The sequence below is a fragment of the Manacus vitellinus genome, unplaced genomic scaffold (assembly GCF_001715985.3).
Source record: "Manacus vitellinus isolate BGI_N305 unplaced genomic scaffold, ASM171598v3 scaffold_19_pilon, whole genome shotgun sequence".
Classification (NCBI taxonomy): Eukaryota; Metazoa; Chordata; class Aves; order Passeriformes; family Pipridae; genus Manacus; species Manacus vitellinus.
In genome coordinates, this window is record NW_021939395.1 from 5,436,610 (window position 1) to 5,454,176 (window position 17,567).

The window sequence follows — 17,567 nt, forward strand, 5'->3', positions numbered from 1 at the left end:
TCCCTGATGAGATTAATTTTCTTTTTTCCGTCTTTCTTGGCAGGATCAAAATCCTGGAATTGTTGCCAGACTTCAGGAGCCAGGCTCCATCCCAAGTGGGGGCTCTGTGCCGGCACCAGCCACGGTCAATGGGTACACAATGAGGAACCATTTACTGAAGCAGCAAATAATGAAGCGACAGCTGATGCAGGTACGATGCCTCTGTGGGGTGCTGTGCTGTCCCCCTCACTGGGAAGGACAGAACTGACTGGAATGAGGAAATCATCAGTCAGCAAACACCAGGGAGTGACCCTGGAATTGCTAGGCTGAGTCAGACTTAAGGCTGTGGTGAGTCTAGGCCAAGAGAAGCCAAGGCCAAGTGCTGCTCAGCGAGTCTCAGAGCAGATCTGCCCCCGCGTATGCAAGGGAAGGATTTGGTCACTTCCATATTGCTGCCGTCATCCTTGGTCAGCCACAGAGCTGGGAGGGAAGATGCAGAGCAGGGAGGCTTGGAGAGTGAGTCAGCCTCAGGAGACATGTTCTCCTTGCTTGCCTTTCTTTCTGGTTCCCTGGGGATTTACCAGAGCAGATGCTAGACTCCAGTTTGTCCAGGACTTGACTGGTCTCTTTAGCAACAGAAGCCCCTGTAGGATGTTTGTAATAGGCTGTGTGAGGAAGCCAGGGTGGGGGAATCCCACAGATGAGTTGGGTGAGGCAGCTCTGACCATGTGCCTCTGACTTTCTGAGCGTGCTGCCCGATTTGGGTCAAGGAGACTCGTTTCTGCAGATGAGAAATGAGATGAGAAGTCGCTCAGTAAAACCCTCAGTGAAGCCGTGTCCTGCCCACTGATCAAACTCCCTTTCAAAGCCAGCTCTACCTCCCTGATATTGTTTGGCTTCAAGTTTTACTGGGCTGGTCTAACACAGCAGGAGCCAGCCCTCAGCTCCCACCATCCACAGACAGCTCCCCAGGTCACAGCTACTGTTCACAGCAGGGATGCAAGTGCAGTGGTAAGTTCTGGGTTCTGGTTCAAATCAGGTCACTTGGAGTAACCCATCAATTCCTTGCTGAGGGAGCACCTGCTGTGGATCCCTGGCTCCCTGTGTTCTGGTTAAAAGTGGCAACCAGCTCACAGGGGGATGGTACACAAGGGCAGAGCTGTCCTCCAGACAGGGTAAAGGCCACCAGTGCTCTCCTGCTTGTGAGTGTGTCCCTGCAATGCTGCCACACAGCCTGGTCACTAATGGACTTCTGGGCGCTTTTTGTCCCCTGATCTGGTGCTTCAGAGAACACATCCAGATAGTCTGCACAAGAGGTGCTGGGGAGATGCCAGGATTCCTGCAGCCTCCAGCTGCAGCACACTTCACTCATAGGCTGATGAATACGGGAGTCTCCACGTTTGTCCAGCTCCCCTTTGGCTGCCTGCACAGCATCTGCTGAAGGCTGCGCTTCCCAACGCTGGGCTGTCATCAGGACACCTTAGCAAGAAGGACCATGAGAGCAATTGTGGTCTGGAATGAACTGTCTGGGCTGAATCTCATCAGAGGAGGCGGGGGGGTGTATGGAAGAGGTTGTTAATGATAACAGTGGCTACACTTCAAGTGTCTGCTGCTCTTGCTTGTCAAGAGACTACAACTTGACTATTATGCCCCTTGTCTTCCAGGAAAAGCAGAGACAAAACATGCTGGGAGTAACATCTGAGCAGAGGAGTTTGTTTGCAGCTCAGCAGATAAACCAGTTTCAAGGTAAGGAGGGAAATGGCATGCTATGAAAATCCTTAAGAAGCCGGGGCCTGAGGTCTAGTTAAATACGGAGACTTAATGTTTCTCTGCCCTGAATTAAAAGCATTTCACATTTTACCACATATCTTGAGATACCCCCATTTCCTTATGGCTCCAGTATAATTCTGTTACAAATAACACAGAGGAGAGGCCCATGACATGGAAGAGAAAGAGCAGGAGTTTTTAAAGGTTCTACCGCATTTCCAGGGCACTCACAGCTAACGTGTCTCTCTGCCCACAGCCGTGCAGCAGCCCCTTCCCGCTGACTGCAACCAGGTGATGCCGGCTCCTCCACCCAACCACCGCATGCTGCCTTCGAACCCGGCCATGCTGCAGAGCACCCTGGGCTCTGGCATGGCCCCAGCCACTGCCAGCCAGAGCAGTGGGACGATGGTGATGATTCCACACAACCCTGGCAAGCAGCAGGGGATTTTCCCACCTAATTCTGACTTTAACATCCCCCTGCGGCCAAGCCAGAACTCACTGGGCATGAACTCGGGGTGCCAGACGGTGCACAGCCACTCCACTGTGCGGCCGGGAATGCCGATGGGAGGCTTCAGTTCTGGTTCCTTAACAAATCACTCTGCAACACAGCAACACTTGAGGCAGCCGAGTATGCCAAGAATCCCCAATGTCTACCCCAACTCATCTGGCCAGATGTGGACGCCGACTACTGTGCCAAGGATGCCAAATCAAAGCCAAATGGATACCAGCATGCAGCAGTTCTCCGGGAACACGCTCTTCTCCAAACAGAGCGTGAGGCCGAGCACACCGGGTCAGGCGTTCTCCCAGCAGGCCGTGGTGCCGCCGAATCAGATCGCTCCCGGCGTGCAGGTCAGGCAGATGCAGAAACTGAGCATGGGACAGTCTGGCCAGGGCTTGAGCTCGATGAGTAATCAGAACTTGAGACACAATTTAACCAGGGGACCGTTGCCAGCTATGAATGTTATGAAATCGGTGCCGCAGGGAGTGTCCAGTTTTAACCACCTCAATCCCGCCCCAGGCCTCGGCCCACCGAGCTACCCTTCCACTGGGCAGCCGCCCGACGCCTTCAGCAGGATGAGCGCCACTGCGGAGCTGCCGCAGTACGACTTTGTGTCCCAGCACAGCAATTCCATCCTGCCTGCCAACTGCAGCGACACCGACTTCCTCGACTCCCTCATGAAGAACAGCAGCAGCAGCAACGACGAAGAGTGGTTGAACAATCTGACAATGATAGATGACATTTTGGGACAGCACGCTCAAAGCTCTGGACACGTTTAGCTCGGAGAGAAGCAGCCTCGTTGTAAATAACTCGCATATGGCTTCAAACAGAACAGACAACCCATGAAAGCCGCCACCTCGTTCAATACTGAGTGAACAGACTCAGCCAATTCTTTGCCTGCATCAAAGCTTAATATTGGCAGTTTTTCAGATGACTGTATATATTTGAATATTTTGTAAATTATGTTTTCCTAAACCTTAAATGTAGAAGTATTTATACTTCTTTGCTGGACTCTTTGTAAATAAATCTATAGCATAACTTTTGGTTTTATTATAGGGATTTCATTATACCTTGTTATAAATATGCAAATAATATTGTTAGTTTCAGTAATACTGTGTATTACAGCATAAAATACTTATGTTTTTGACATAACTTAACACATGATCTAGGGGTGTCATTGCAACCAGACTAAGCAGAAATCAAATGTGGCATCTGTTCTCTCATATCAAGAGGAAAGATTGAAAAGTTGCATTAAAAAAAAAATAAAATCCCTAAAAGGAGCTGCTGATTCCCCCATAGCTCAGTCTTGCAGCCCAGTCCTGGTATGTAGGTCCCATCCAGGCCTGCAGTGCATACAGGGATCTGTCTGCAGAGATCCCTTTGCCAGATCCTGGGCATGTTCTCAGCTTGATACACTCCAGTAGGTCAATTCGACCCTGACAATGCGCCGTTGCTGTCCTGCAGTGAGCGTGTGGTTGTGACGTTCCAGCTGCTGACCAGGGTGTGTCCATGTGCCCGGGGGTTGCAGGACTGGGGGCTCAGCGTGGCATGGCCTATGGTGGGTCACACTGAAGAGGAGGCACTGCCCAGCCTGCAGCCGCTGAACCCGTCAGCGAAAAGGTAGCTCTGGTTTGTGCACCTCTGCCATGTATATTTGTAGTGTACAGGTGATTTGTTCCTGGTTTTTTCATAATTTCTGTTTTAATGTGAGACTTTTTTCAGGGGAAAAGTCTATAAACATTAATAGTTAATTTTTGATGTTTTTCTGTCAGCTACTATTGTCCTATGTATATTTAAGAGTCTGTTTATAAAAGATTCACTGTACTGTAAACTTCTTAAAATGTTCATACTTTGTGTAATCATATTTTAATAGTCACGTCATACTTCGCAATACATTTGTAATATAACGTCAGCTTCAAGCACAGAATGTTTTTTTCTTCATACCATAATAAACTGCCAGGGGAAAATTGCATATCCTTTATGTGCTCATTTCTCAGCTACAGCATTTCGTACCTGCAGATATTTGAATTAATTTGATTTGTCCAGGATGCTACAACGTCAATCTAATAACATGTACAAATGTGTATGTGCTGTTAGTAGAAGCAGTGGGCTAGATGGAGAGTTGAAGCAGGCTTTAATTTTATTTTAAGATGGGATTGCTTAGGCCCACTGTCCTTTTCCAGTGTAATTATAAGTGAATGTGAAATTAATCTCTGTTGGTTTTTTGTTGTTTTTTTTTTTTTACATAGCACCATGTTTATTTAAGTGACAGTTCTCGTGTATAAACACCAAGGGTGAGGTGGTGAGGAGGGGACCTTGCTCATTCCGTGACGCCTGCGAGGGCAGTGGCAGGTATGGAATGTCACTCCTTTGACACAGAAATTGTCTGATTGGAGAGCTGATGCCTGTCCTGTGGGAGGCCAGGCTGGGAGGAAGGGTAGGAAGGAACAGGAAAATTTTAGTAACGTTAAGTAAGTGCACAAATAGAATCTGGAGCTATAATTGCCTCCATTTAACCGAGCCAGACGCCGCCCCAGCTTCCTAGAGCTGGTGCAGAAAATGTGTCGGTGCTGCCCTTTGTCCCAGGGCATGCTGTGGGCATGGCAAGGCTGAGGAAATCTCCTGGGGGGATTCCATGCTGGAGGGAGGGGTTTGGCAAGGTCATTCCTATCCTGGAATGGGTCATTCCAGAAGACTGTTCTCCAGAGCTGGATGGCAGAAAACAGCTCCTGGAGTAAAAAATGAGAGGGGATATTCAGGGTTTAAAGCAGCTGGGCCCACACTCTGCTAGTGGTGCTCACATGGGGAGGAGACCACTCCGAGTAAAACCACCCCAGGCATGTCAGGTCCTTCTGGCTTCCTGATGGCACTGGCAGGTCCTCACGGAGCAGCTCTGAGGGGAATGACCCCAACCAGCTTTGTCTCGAGACTGGCATGTACCTGCATGAAACCAGGGCGAGGAGGAAAGAAACCAGTTTTTCCAGCAAAGGAACCCAAACAATTGCCCAAAACAGGCTGTAGAACTCGGTAAGTGTCTGAAAGGCAGAAATGCCGACTTGCCTCCAGACAGCAGAGAGGGGGAGAAATGCCCGTGAGTGTGTCTGTGGTGAGGACAAAGGTGAGTTTGTTTGGCTGTGAAAACTGGCACCATTTCAGCAGCTTTTCTGTCACGAGCTGTGTCCTGCCAGGACACAGGGAGCTTCAGGCAGCAGCAGATCTGACCACAGGTCTGGATCCAGAGGCGCCTGAGCCCTCCAGGCCAACAGAACAGCAGGCACTGGTGGCAGAGAAGGCTACTGCCTGCACACTCCTCTTTGGGATATTAATAAAAATAGCAAAAGTGCCATCTTTTCATTCTTCATTTTGCTTGTGTCAATGCACACTTCAGTTTTTCAGTTCTGCAGGATTTGGGTTAAAAACAGTGCAGGGAGGATGTCTTCAAAAGCCAAATGTTCCCCACAGAATTTACAGAAAACAGTTTATCTTGTACCTGTGTTGTGTACCCACTTATTTGCACTCTTTTTTTTGTTTGTTTTTGTTTTTATGGGTTTTTTGGGGGGTTTTTTTGGTTGGGCTTTTTGTTTGGTTGGTTTTTTATCTAGCTTTTCAGCTGGTAGAGCTTTTCACCCCTCCATATCCCAGTTCCTTGCGCCTGAGAGGGAATGATGATCCTTCGTTGCCACAGAGGTGGTGTGAAGAGTCAGGACTATATCAAGCTTGGAAGAAGAACAGGACTAAGTATAATTACTATTATCCTGCTGTCTCTGGTTGCACTTGAAACTGCTGATTAGTAAACATGTCTTTTGGGGAGTTGGCACAACCGCAGTGGCCAGTGCCCTGCTTGGGTTGCAGCCCAGGAGTGGGGCTGCTGCCTCTGCCTGGGTCAGCCGGCAGCTCAGGCTGGAGCACAGGCACAGGGATGTGTGGGGTGAAGGCATAATGACTGTGGAGGAACATTTCAGGAATTGGAGCATCAGCATGGCAGTCCTGGTTGGTGTCACAGTTAATGATCACAATAAATTGTCTGTTTTGTTCTGTAAGAAAATACCTCTGTCTGTACTTTGCCTTCCCTTTTCTTCTCTCTGTTTAAAGTGTGAAAATGCCCAAAGTCTTATCCTGTCTTCACTCTCATGGTCTGTGTCACTAAGGTAAATAGTTACAGCTAGTGAGGGCTAGTGAGGGAGTAGCACTAAATATGTCTGCATTGTTCTCCTGCTGTGTTTACTGGACCAGCAGATCACCCCACAAGACATACATAGACTTATGCCACGAGCCAAATTCTGCTGCCTCACATGCAGTGTAAAGACGGAATTGATCTTCTGAAGGCAGTGGTATAGCATGGGATTTGCACAAACATTAATAAGAGCAGCATCTGGTGCTGTGGCAGTGCAAACTGAATTTGGATCTCTAGAATAGTTACAAGGGATGAAGTGTCTGACAGCGCTTGCTGTTGAAAGCCATCATTTATTTTCTGTACAAGTTACGTCACCAGACTGCCCTCATAATTATGGCCATGAAAACAGAGGCAGGGCAGTAAGCTTTTCCTCTTGGGTTCTAAAATAACATCAAATGCCTATAAAGGCCAGAATTTCCAAAGACCTGAACTCACTAAAAGCCTGTCTCACAGAAGGGTTAGTAGGATAGGTAAGCCAGACTTGCTACAGAAAAATTCTCTTTGTGGATTGTATTAATCTAAAGCAGCCCATTTATGACAAGGGCAGAACAGAAAAACAGTCATTCCTGTCAGACAGTACGCAGGGAGCACCCAGGAATAGATGTCGTGGGAGCCTGGATCAGGCAATTTCCCTGGGAAGCATAGCCCTGACTTATGCAGAACCTGAGCCCTGCTGCTCAGTGGCTCTCTAGGATTGATTACATGTCTGTCCTAAGAAGCTTTCAACAAAGGAAGCTGCACTGATGTTGAAGTGTAAGGTCAAGCTCTCCTCTTGTGTAGGATGTTGTAAATCAGGAGCTATTCCACTGCCTGCCGCAGGGTAACCCCTGATTTACACCACTCTGGGAGCAGAGCGAGCACCTGGCAAGAATCTGGCACTTGTCTCGTGGTCCTGCCTGGATGGCCCCGCACGGTGGGAGAGGAGCCGCAGATGTGCGGGGTGGCCCCAAGAGAGGACGCGGTCCGTGCTGGCACCTGGTCACAGGGCAGGCAAGGACGAGGGGAGGAGTGAGGATGAGCGGCGGTCACTGCACCGGCTCTGCCTCCTTTTCTGCTGCCGTCTGCACTGACGGGCAGGTGGCACACGGCCCCGGGGGGACACTTGGCCCTGGCACATCTGCCCAGCCAGCTATTCAGGCTGAGCTCAGGTTTTGGTGCTTAATGCCAAATTAATGCCTGTTCCACCTTCTATTCCCTGCTGTATATATAGCATATTTTAAAAAAATATATAAAAGAGTCTGGAAGAGAGTGAGGTGTTTTAAATACCAATAAGAGTCTCTCCTGGGCAAGCTAAAACAGAAGTACTGGTCGGCAGCTGCAGGAGTTACTGAGAACTTGAGACTCTGGCTGGTCAAGAGGCCTCCTGTGTACAATCTTGCATGAAACCGGGGACAGGCGCCTTATTAAAGCAGTCGGGCTGAAACCACTGGTGCTGTAGTTAATCACAGCCATTTTTGTTGCTCCCTCCCGTCTCACTCGATGGGTTTGTAGCACTGTGCAGAACAAATACACTGTTTTATGCACGTCTTGATCCATTTCCCATTACGCGGCAGGTCTGGGACTTGGCTTTCGTCCTCGCTCTGCCCGAGGCAGCCACTCGGCTGACAAGGGCTTGTGCAGTGTGGGGCTGTGTGATTTGGGCTGTGTGTGCTGGTGCTGGGCCGTGTGTGCCCCCTGTGTAACCACATGCACATGACCATGTGCATGGTGAGGCCATGGAGGCCGATTTCTTTGCTTTCTGGAGCTCAGGAAGTAGAGACATTTGGAATTTTTTTTTTCGTTTTTATCCAGGTTGGCATTACAGTAGTCTGGGTTGCATCACAGATATATGTCAATTAAAACAACCCACAGCTACAGCAGTGATTTGTCCCCACAGCCTTAAGAGCCCTTTGCTGCGTGGATGAACCCCACTGCCAGCCTCAACATGTATCAAAGCCAGAAACCAAGTAAGAAGCTCCTGAGGTTTGTGCATCACATTGGTTTTGTCCTTATCAAGGTTTTTGATGCTGCAATTTAATGTCTGAGCTTTAAACAACTTGGTTGGAGAAAAAAAAAAAAGAAATGCCATTTAAGCTCAAAGTTGGATTTGTATTAAAAAAGGACATTTTAATTGTTCTGATGTTGCCTTAATCCCTTTTCAAGGAATGAAAGGACCCGCATGCTGACCCTGCTGGGTTCCACGTCCTGGAGCTGTGCTGTGTTTGATGAATGGTTGGGACAGACAAGACCCAGGGCAGTGGCAGGGGTGGTGAGACTGGTCTATTTTCACTCCCTGAGGGGTAACCAGCCTGAAGCTATAAAGCTGTGAAATATCTTTTTTTCTTTGCTAGTATAGAGCTGTGCTTGACTCCATCCAGCTGCAGAAACATGCTTTGTTTCAAGTTTACAGACTGTTCCTTGTCAGCCCTGCCGACTTTGTATGGCAGCCAGGGAAACAGAATTACCTGGGAGACCGAGACCCTTGTTTCTTTCCTCTTCTCAGCCCATAAATTATTATTCTCCCTCACCTATTAGCTGGCTGGACTCTTTGCCTAAGCGGTTCCCATTAACCCCCTGTTTGAGCCTCACAATCCTTAATAAATATATATGTTTTCCTGTGCTCTTTCAGGATAGTTGATGATGTCCATTAACAGCAGGGGACCGTGAGGCACAAAAGGCTCAGGACTCGAATCCCAAAGATATTTAAGTGCCTAATGAGGCAGGCAGACACCAGTAGGATTTTTCAGCAGCTACTTCTTGCGAGCAGTGGATTGTGTATTCCTGTCAGTGGCTGCGCACAGCTTTGGACTTTGTTTTACAGTTCCGAGAGGATAAGCTGTTTGTTTCTGTATGGCTTGTTGTGGGCAAAATGGGACTGTGAGTCAGGGCCCTTGGTGTCTTAATTTTCCAACCTCAAGAGCCAGTTGGCTCATTCAGGCCAGGGAGAGCATGCAGCCCAGCAGGTAGGCAGTGGAGGATGAGCCATGGATTTCACCTCTCTCCTGGGCAAGCACTTTGCTTTACTCAATGCCTTGTTCCCACCTCTGGGACATGGCACACCTTGTCCTGCCAGAGGGCTTGAGCTCACGTGAAAATGGGAGTGGGTCACTCTTCTTGGCCAATATTCCTGCCTACAAACTCTAGTAAAGTGCCATCTGTGCATCTTGAAGAGCAGGTGGAGTCCTGCTCCTGCTTCAAGCCTCCAGATATTTACTCTGCTAAGGTTTTTGGTTTATGACGTGGTACACTACTAATACTAATGCAGCAAGTACCCAGAGAGCTATCAGGGGAAAGAAGTCCTGTGCGGAGATAGCAGGAGAAAAGGGGCAAATTTGAGTTTTGATCCAACTCCACAGGAAGCAGAAGGTGAAACGAAGGAGGGAGGCAGCACAAATACACTGGAGACAGCATGGCTAGAGCTTCACTTACAGCCTCAATTGACCCTTCCTCCTAGAGACAGATCCTGTGGCACAGTCACATCCCCACCCAGACCAGGGCGTGCAGAAATGTAATGGTGTTTCTTTGTCAGTGGAGAGCTGGATATGTGAGAGGGTGGGTTTGCTGTGGAATACTCTTTTGCTGTTTTGCAGAGCCCTTTCCTTCCTTCAAGGAGGCTTTCTAGCCTTGTGGTGAGCTCATCACTGTAAATAAGGAGCTGCTGGTGTCTGTGCCTCAGTTTACCTACCCATACAACTGAAATAGTCCCTCATCCACAAATGGTTTAACACTGATGAAGTACTTTGAGCAGCTAGGACTGCAAAAGTGCCAGCTATTATTATTAGTTCCATGTCAACCAGATCAAGGAGCCTCCTGGTACCGTAGCAGCCTCCTGCAGCACCTGCTCCCCACACAGCACAGGCCACGCAAAGCAGATTAGCCTACAGCTGGCCTTTTCAGGACAAGGGCAGCAGTTCCCACTGCCTGTGGTGGGGGACTGAGCATCCAAAGAAAAATTTAAACTAAATACTTGGTTGCAACAGGCTGAGTTTTGCTGCTTGAGTGACCGAGAACCCAATCACTTGTTTAAAAGGGAAATGGGGGTTTACATCAGTGAATCTCGGGCCACGTTCTGAATGTACCAGGAAAATTTCTGTGGTGGTGTTGTTCCACAGTTTGTGGGGTAACAGTGCATTTTTAGTTATTTGCAGCCACTGAGAGACTGAGTTCATGCTGTTCAATTACACAAGTACTCCAAGAGGGTATCTGCTCTTGGATTCACAATTCAGCTTTGATGCATTACTTGACCAGTTTTCCCCAAACACTGGAAGTGATTTCTTACAGATCTGGTATTTCTAGCTATTCTGACATTTTAACTAACATGTGCTTGCTTTTTTTTTTTTTTTTTTAATCTCCTCACATACCTATATATTTCCTTTATTTTCTTCACGGAATCCTTCACACACCTGTGGACTGCCATGACTGGCTGTAAATAACAGTTGATGGGAATCTAAGGCTGCAAGAAGTGAATGGGTAACTATTTGGAAAGTGACCCCCTTCAGTCTGTTTGAGACCCCTAGACCAAGTGTATTTTGAATTTGGTACAATTAGCCAACAGTGAAAAGTTATTTAGTTGGAGAGGTGTGGGGGTGTACCTAGATAGATACACATAGAAATGATTGCATCAGAGTCATTCTCAGAGGGACCTGGCTAGAAGTGAGTTGTGATATAGATACAGCATTCAACAGAGAGGAGCCAAACATTGTTTACTAGAGGTAGCAAAAAAAGGTCATTGCATCCTGGAATGGTAACCAGTGTACAACCCAGAAAACATGCTCACAGTTCCAGCTGCTGTGCCAAAAGCTAACATGCTGAGCCATGCGTAGATCTGCCATCACAGGCTCACACTTTTCCAGCACTCTGTAATTCATGATGGTATAAAACTGCTTCACCATTTTACCCACTGCTTCATCTTGCAGACATCTCCATGATCGACTGGTTTAGAAACTCAAACCTGACACTTCTTGAGCTTCTTATGGATGGCTAATGTGCCCAAGAGTGTAGCAAGACACCATCTGCAACTGTGCTTGGCCTGGCATGAAATCAGACAGGGAGGCTCTTTTCATCTTCTCGCATCTTTGAGGTCTGATCCCTCAAAATAATGTTTTCATTTTAATTGTCTGTCAGTGGGTAATTGTATTCCTGATAGCTGTAGCACCTCCTGTTCCACATCCTCAAATCATCCTCAGACTTAAACTCTGAGCTATTCTAGAGAGCAAATATCTTCTTTGTGTATTTTATGCAGTGCCCAACACAATGAGTCCCTGGTTTCAAGATGCTACAATAATACTACTAATAAATAATAACTCAACACTGAGATTAACACTGCCACACAGAGACCTTCTGATTTGGTACATTAACTTCTTATTCTTTTCATGCTGTGAATGTAAGCTGTAGCTGGAGATAAAAAGTGCTGTGAAGATTACTGTAAGTACTCTGATCTTCTGAACCCTGAATGAGGGTCGCTGTTGTATAATAAATTGCATTAAAATATAAATGAAAAGAAATCATGTACAATTTTTCCAGCAAGAATTATTCACAAGAAGCTTCATGGAAGAAATGACTGCATTAGCTCCAATAAAAGCCATTATTTCCTTCAGATGGCTGCTTGAAGCTTTGCTAATTGTCTGAAGAGCCTATATCAACACCTGATGTTATAGTCAGGCTGCTGAAGACCTCACTTGTCTCAGTGATTTTGCAGAACTGAGAAAGGGTTTGTTTCACTCATTAGAGCAACTAAAGAAATTCCACTTCACAATAAAATTATTTTCTCCTATTCACCAGAGTGCAAAAATGAGCCAGGCCAGATGATCCACAGCAGCACTGCTCTTTCAGTCCCACAGGAATGATCCTTGGGACCTCGGGAGTTAAGAGAAAGATCTTTATTGATTGCTGCAATGGAGGTTCCTGCTAACACCACAAATGCCAGTTGGTTTTAATCCTACCCATAAAAGGCAATTTTTTCTAACAATGAAAAAGAAAATTACATTTGAAACCCATTTTCTCGTCTCCCTACCATGACATATTTAGGCAAACTGACTATGTTGGTGTGTTTTTGGTGTGTTTTCTTTTTTATTATAAAGGATTACACCTTGGAAGAACAAGATTAGATCCATTTTTCCTTACAGAACATGGTTGGGGAAATTTGCATTAAACCAAAATCAGTAAAGCATGAACCCTGGAGAACCCAAAGTTCCTCTCAGTTCCTTGAGCTGAGCACTGGCAGCCTGTGCTGACATAGGCTTGAATCCAACTTGAAGTTCATCACCAACACCTGAAAGTGCAGAATTTCTTCCAAATTAATGTGTCAGCTGGGCTTTGGAGAGAGAAATCAGAAAAGCTCTGGTGAGCAGTAGTAGCTGGAAGAGGTTGCCAACGTTTTGGTTGCCTATCCTTCATAAGCAGTCACTTCTGTTGACAACATGACAGCAAATACTATCATGGAAATCAAGCAAAAAATATGTTCTGATCTAAATAGATGCAGATCCTAAAGAGGTAAGGGGAAAGGCTTTCCAAGTGCTGATCTTTCTGCAGGCTCTCTGGCCGTTCGGCAGCCACAGTTTGCTGCCTGGAGCATGTCTGAGTTTTACAGCTACCTCCTCTTTGTTGGGGGATGATCTGAGAGGGGCTGTGCTGTGTTTTCCAAATGCACAGATATTCCACTGCAAGTAGGAAATGCTGGTTTCCCACCCTGTCAACATCCGTGACTCTTGAACTGTAAACCAAAAATCTTTTCTGACTAGAGCATGTATTTAATTCTGTTGTGACAGCCCATCTCTGTCGTGCTCATCTGCATACTTAAAATTACACTTAAAATAACTCATATGCTGAATTTTAAGTGATTCAGACACTACTGTGGTTTAAGCTGCTCATGTGTGGACCCTGACAGTAGGAGGAAGGTGTTTGGGGGTCCATCTTGCACAGCTTTTTATGCTGATGAAACCGTTTAATGCCAACATGCTTTTGCTTTTACAAGATATTTTACCTTTAACCACTTCAGTCCTGCAGTCTCAGCTGCCCTGTGTCACTAGAGTTCTTTCAGGATTTGAATGAAACCTCAGCCCTTTGGAGAACTTCAGAGCACAGAGCAGAAGCAAAGCACTTAACAGGTATTAGTCTAAAAGGTCCTTCTGTTTTACGAGCTGTAGTTACACATTTAACAGGTAACTTTCTATTGTAATTTACATTTATGTGTACTGGAAGCTTATGCCTTTGTGTGCTATTTAATTTAAGAGGATTTTCTTCTATTTCTCTTAATTAGGGGCATTGTTCTGCTAAAATTAATTCGACTATCAGTTCGGGTAATTCAGTGGATATTACTAGCTTCCATTTGTTTGGTTCTTCTAATCCAAATTCATTCCAGTCCTCTTAAAATCTTTACTTACTATGCAAATTAGGTATGATACATGTGAGAATGAGTTTGTCTTCCTATGAAATGCAGCTATTTCTCAAATAAAACATACTAACTGCTTCTAATATTTGCATGGAGATAATAATAGGGGTTTTTCCTACCTAAATATAGAACCAGTAAGTACCTGATATTAATTTTCTCTGTCTTGAAAGACAAAGAATCAGCATCTAATAGAAGGTGTCTGCCTACTAGTCCCAGCAGATGTGTATATTTATGTGCATACACATATTTAGGTATATGCATGCATCAGTGCCAGGTTTTGGTGACGGCAGTGCTGTGTATGCAAACCCAGGTATCTGAAAGCAAGCCAGAATCTGCCTGGTATCACAATAACAAGTATGTACATTCAGCCAGTGTTTCTGAAAATGCTTCCCAAAATACAATTGCTATTTCCAGCCCTTGGGAGCCGCAGGATCCAGAAATACAACAAGCCTCTTATATAACTCACCTTATTGCTATTGTGAGTCAAGCAGCAAGGGGCAGATTATTTTTTTTCAGGGTGCTATAGGTGTTTTATTTGGTAACACGTTACTTGATAAAGAAACGATTAGGCTAATTGAAGGAAAAGCTAGACAGAAATAGGTTAAAGAGGTCTTAAAGTACAGCTTAAAAGAATTAAATCTGGCGGTCTTTATTTAGCAGAGACAAAAATAAACATCAGGTTAAAAACAAAGGACAATGACAGGAAACAAAGGGTGTAAGTAGCACCGGGCTAGAAAAGCAAAAGATGCACTGATATACCATATCTTTTCTAATATCTAACTCCTAAAAGGAAAAAAAATGTACACACGTGAACATACAGACATATCTATGGATGTGTGATATGTTTACCACTGCATTGTCTTTTCCAATTTATCTGTCACAGGCAACTATAACCAAGAGAAAATTTCTGTGCATTAAATGGATATAAATAATTTTTCACTTGACCTATGGGCTTGATTTAAAGATGCAGACTCCCCAGCTCCACTTAGTTTTGCCCCCTTACATAACAGTAGGAAAACAAGCTAATATTATTATCAGGTATGCTCCCAAATTGCACTTTGATATCATCAATCTCATAATACCTTGGTTCCCCCTGGCATGGCAGTTCTACATGTGTATTTATTATTTGCATTACCATAGTGCTGCAAGAGCCTGATATGGATTGGGGTCAACACTGAGAGCTTTACAAAGGATGAAATGAGAGAACTAAGGAATCCAGGCAGGATAGGTAATATAATGAACTGTGACCCTGCATTGTAGACATTACAGGAAGGAGAGGTTTGAAGAAAAATTACCAGCAACTTTTGGGCAGTTTATAGGATCTTTTCAAATAAAAGGCAGCCAAAAGAATCCACAGAAGAACCCATTTAAACACATTACAAGGCTGTGAAAACTGGCATCGTGCGCTGAATGGAGCTGTAGTTAGATGTCAGGAGGGAATGGAAATGGCAAGTAGACAGGCTACTGAGACCTTCCAAAGTAAAGACATGTAGGTAAGAATCCACATGACAGAGTAGGTTGAGCCAGCACAAAGATGGAAAGAGTGGAGTAACATGGTGAAAATGACAGACTAAGAAAAATGGTCACCCTAACAGCATTCTCAATGAGTAAGACAAGGTTATATTTTTCAAGGCCAAAGGAAAGGATGCTGCAGTAATTGAGATTTGAGAAGATGGGAGTTTAGCTATATGGACAGATTTAGACATAGTCTGACCATAAAGGGCTAGGGAAAGGTCTGAGTCAAAGATGATTACATACAGACAGATAATAGCGTAATAGATAAAGTAGAGAGTACTTGTGGGAGAAGGCTTGACACTATTTTAACTGTACTGAGCTGAAAATGACATTAGCATTGTCAATTAACCAGTTTTTATCCAGATGGTCCAGGGATTGGAGGCTGGAGTATTTGTGTGCCGTCTGGGCTGATTACAACCCAGGCACCATATCCTGCAGTACAACAGAACGAGGACCAGGCTCAGAAATACAGAGACAGCCTAAACATCCCCGAACCATGCTCACACACCAAATGTTAATAAAGCATGCTCTTGCAGGTTCAAATAGTTACCAGGGGAATCATCAGTCAGGGGACTCAAAGCACATTTCTTTCAATTCACATCATCTTCAGTCGTCTGACCACGCAGGTGTGGCACTCACGGGGTGTTTGTGACTGTGTGCAGAGGAAGGTGAAGTCCCACAGAAGAGTCATAAGAAGGTACTAGAGATATAAGCTAAGAATTTATTTAGGAAAGCACGTCAATCTGCAGTGAAGAGGCATAGCTGGGAAAAAACTGAGTGGAAAATGTTGTTTGGGCTGTGGCTGTAGTACACATTACCTCAGGATAAAATGTGGATTAACTAGAGCAGCGACCCAAGGAGAAAGGCCTGGTTAATGTCTACTGGAAGCCAGAAGGCATGTAAGAAACAGTCCCTCAAAAATGTGCCAGTAGGTGCATTAGAAATGTAGAAGGATAAAAAGGGAGAGGTCAGTCACTGAACAAGGGCGGAGAGTATTTCACTTCACAGATTCAAGTAGAATAATAGTTGTGATCATTAGAGGTTATATGAGCAAGAGGCTGTTTGAGACTTTATCTTTTGAAAGAAATGCAAAGGGCATAAGCCAAGTTGGAAAAGATCTAGGACAAAATTGCCGGAAACAAATTTATGAGAACATTTGTGGAGAGCACTTTTAGTGATCTGAGTCACGAAGTGTCAGAAATGAGTAAGGAAAAAAAATCTTTCAGTTTCCATGATGTCAGAGAAAAGCTTTAAAACATGATTTGAATGAAACCTTGAATGAATGATCAAATTAGAAGGATCCTCTCTGTGTATACACACACATATGCGTAGACCTGTACATATAACTGTGTATATATAATATATATATATATATATATATATACATACACCCATACATGATTTATGATTTACAGTTGAAAATACCACACTAGAATCAAGCAAAGCAAGACTTCAAAAACTACATCAGTGAATTTTCTAGCTGATCTTTGCTGAGAGGATGATGTGGCTGAAGTGTCTGGTACAAAATGCATGGTTCACCTCTAAGCGCCTTTAGCTCAGAGTCAGCTCTTCAGATGATGTAAGTATTTATTCATAGACAAAAAATAACTGCCAAAATTAAACTGCAGAAAGACTTTTTCAGGAAGACATAGAAAAGCAGAGGTGATAGTTGTTGGTATGATACTTGTGAACTGGCAGGAGACATTATCCCTCCCAAAGGAGCCGGTGTCAGCCCTGTGCTGGTGTGATGGGGCACTGCTGAGGCTGAGATGTGCCTTGAACTGGGTATTGAGTTCCTAATTGTTCGGAATCTGAAGGGACTCAAGGTTCCTTTTTGTATTGTATTATTCCCTTATTTTTTCTTTGATCAGCTCTTCTGTGGTATCCAGTCCTGTGAGCAGGGAGGAATTACCCTTCCACTGACAGGGGAACAACTTAAAGTCGGTCACACCTCTGGAGAAGCTGGACATTGTTCTTCTGTAACTCAAAAATATGTTTTATAACATCAAAAAATGCATGGCAATATCACAAATCCCCTTTTCCTGAGAGCATGGAGCATCAGACAGCAGAGAGTCCCCAAATCCCACCGTGCCCTCCAGACATCCACAGCTGCTCCCTGTACTGTGACAGCAGGCCAGTTCATAAAGAATTTTTATTTAATTTTTTTTTTTCAATTTTACGCGAGTGATCCCCCTGCCATCTGCATCATCAGTTCTTTTACTTCTTTTATTATAGTGTTTATTTTTATAGTTCACTCTTTTTAT

The 17,567-nt window shown here is 45.0% G+C and overlaps 1 protein-coding gene across 1 annotated transcript in view; it reads left to right on the forward strand.

Annotated features, from left to right (window-relative positions):
* Positions 1-3,925, forward strand: part of MAMLD1 (mastermind like domain containing 1) — an 81,413-nt gene extending 77,488 nt beyond the window's left edge. Inside the window, exons 3-5 of the mRNA XM_018070853.3 lie at positions 44-190; positions 1,644-1,725; positions 2,003-3,925. Coding sequence (XP_017926342.3) covers positions 44-190; positions 1,644-1,725; positions 2,003-3,024 — 1,251 coding nt within the window. The 3' untranslated portion in view covers positions 3,025-3,925. The remainder of the gene's footprint in view (positions 1-43; positions 191-1,643; positions 1,726-2,002) is intronic.
* Positions 3,926-17,567: the final 13,642 nt, after the last annotated feature.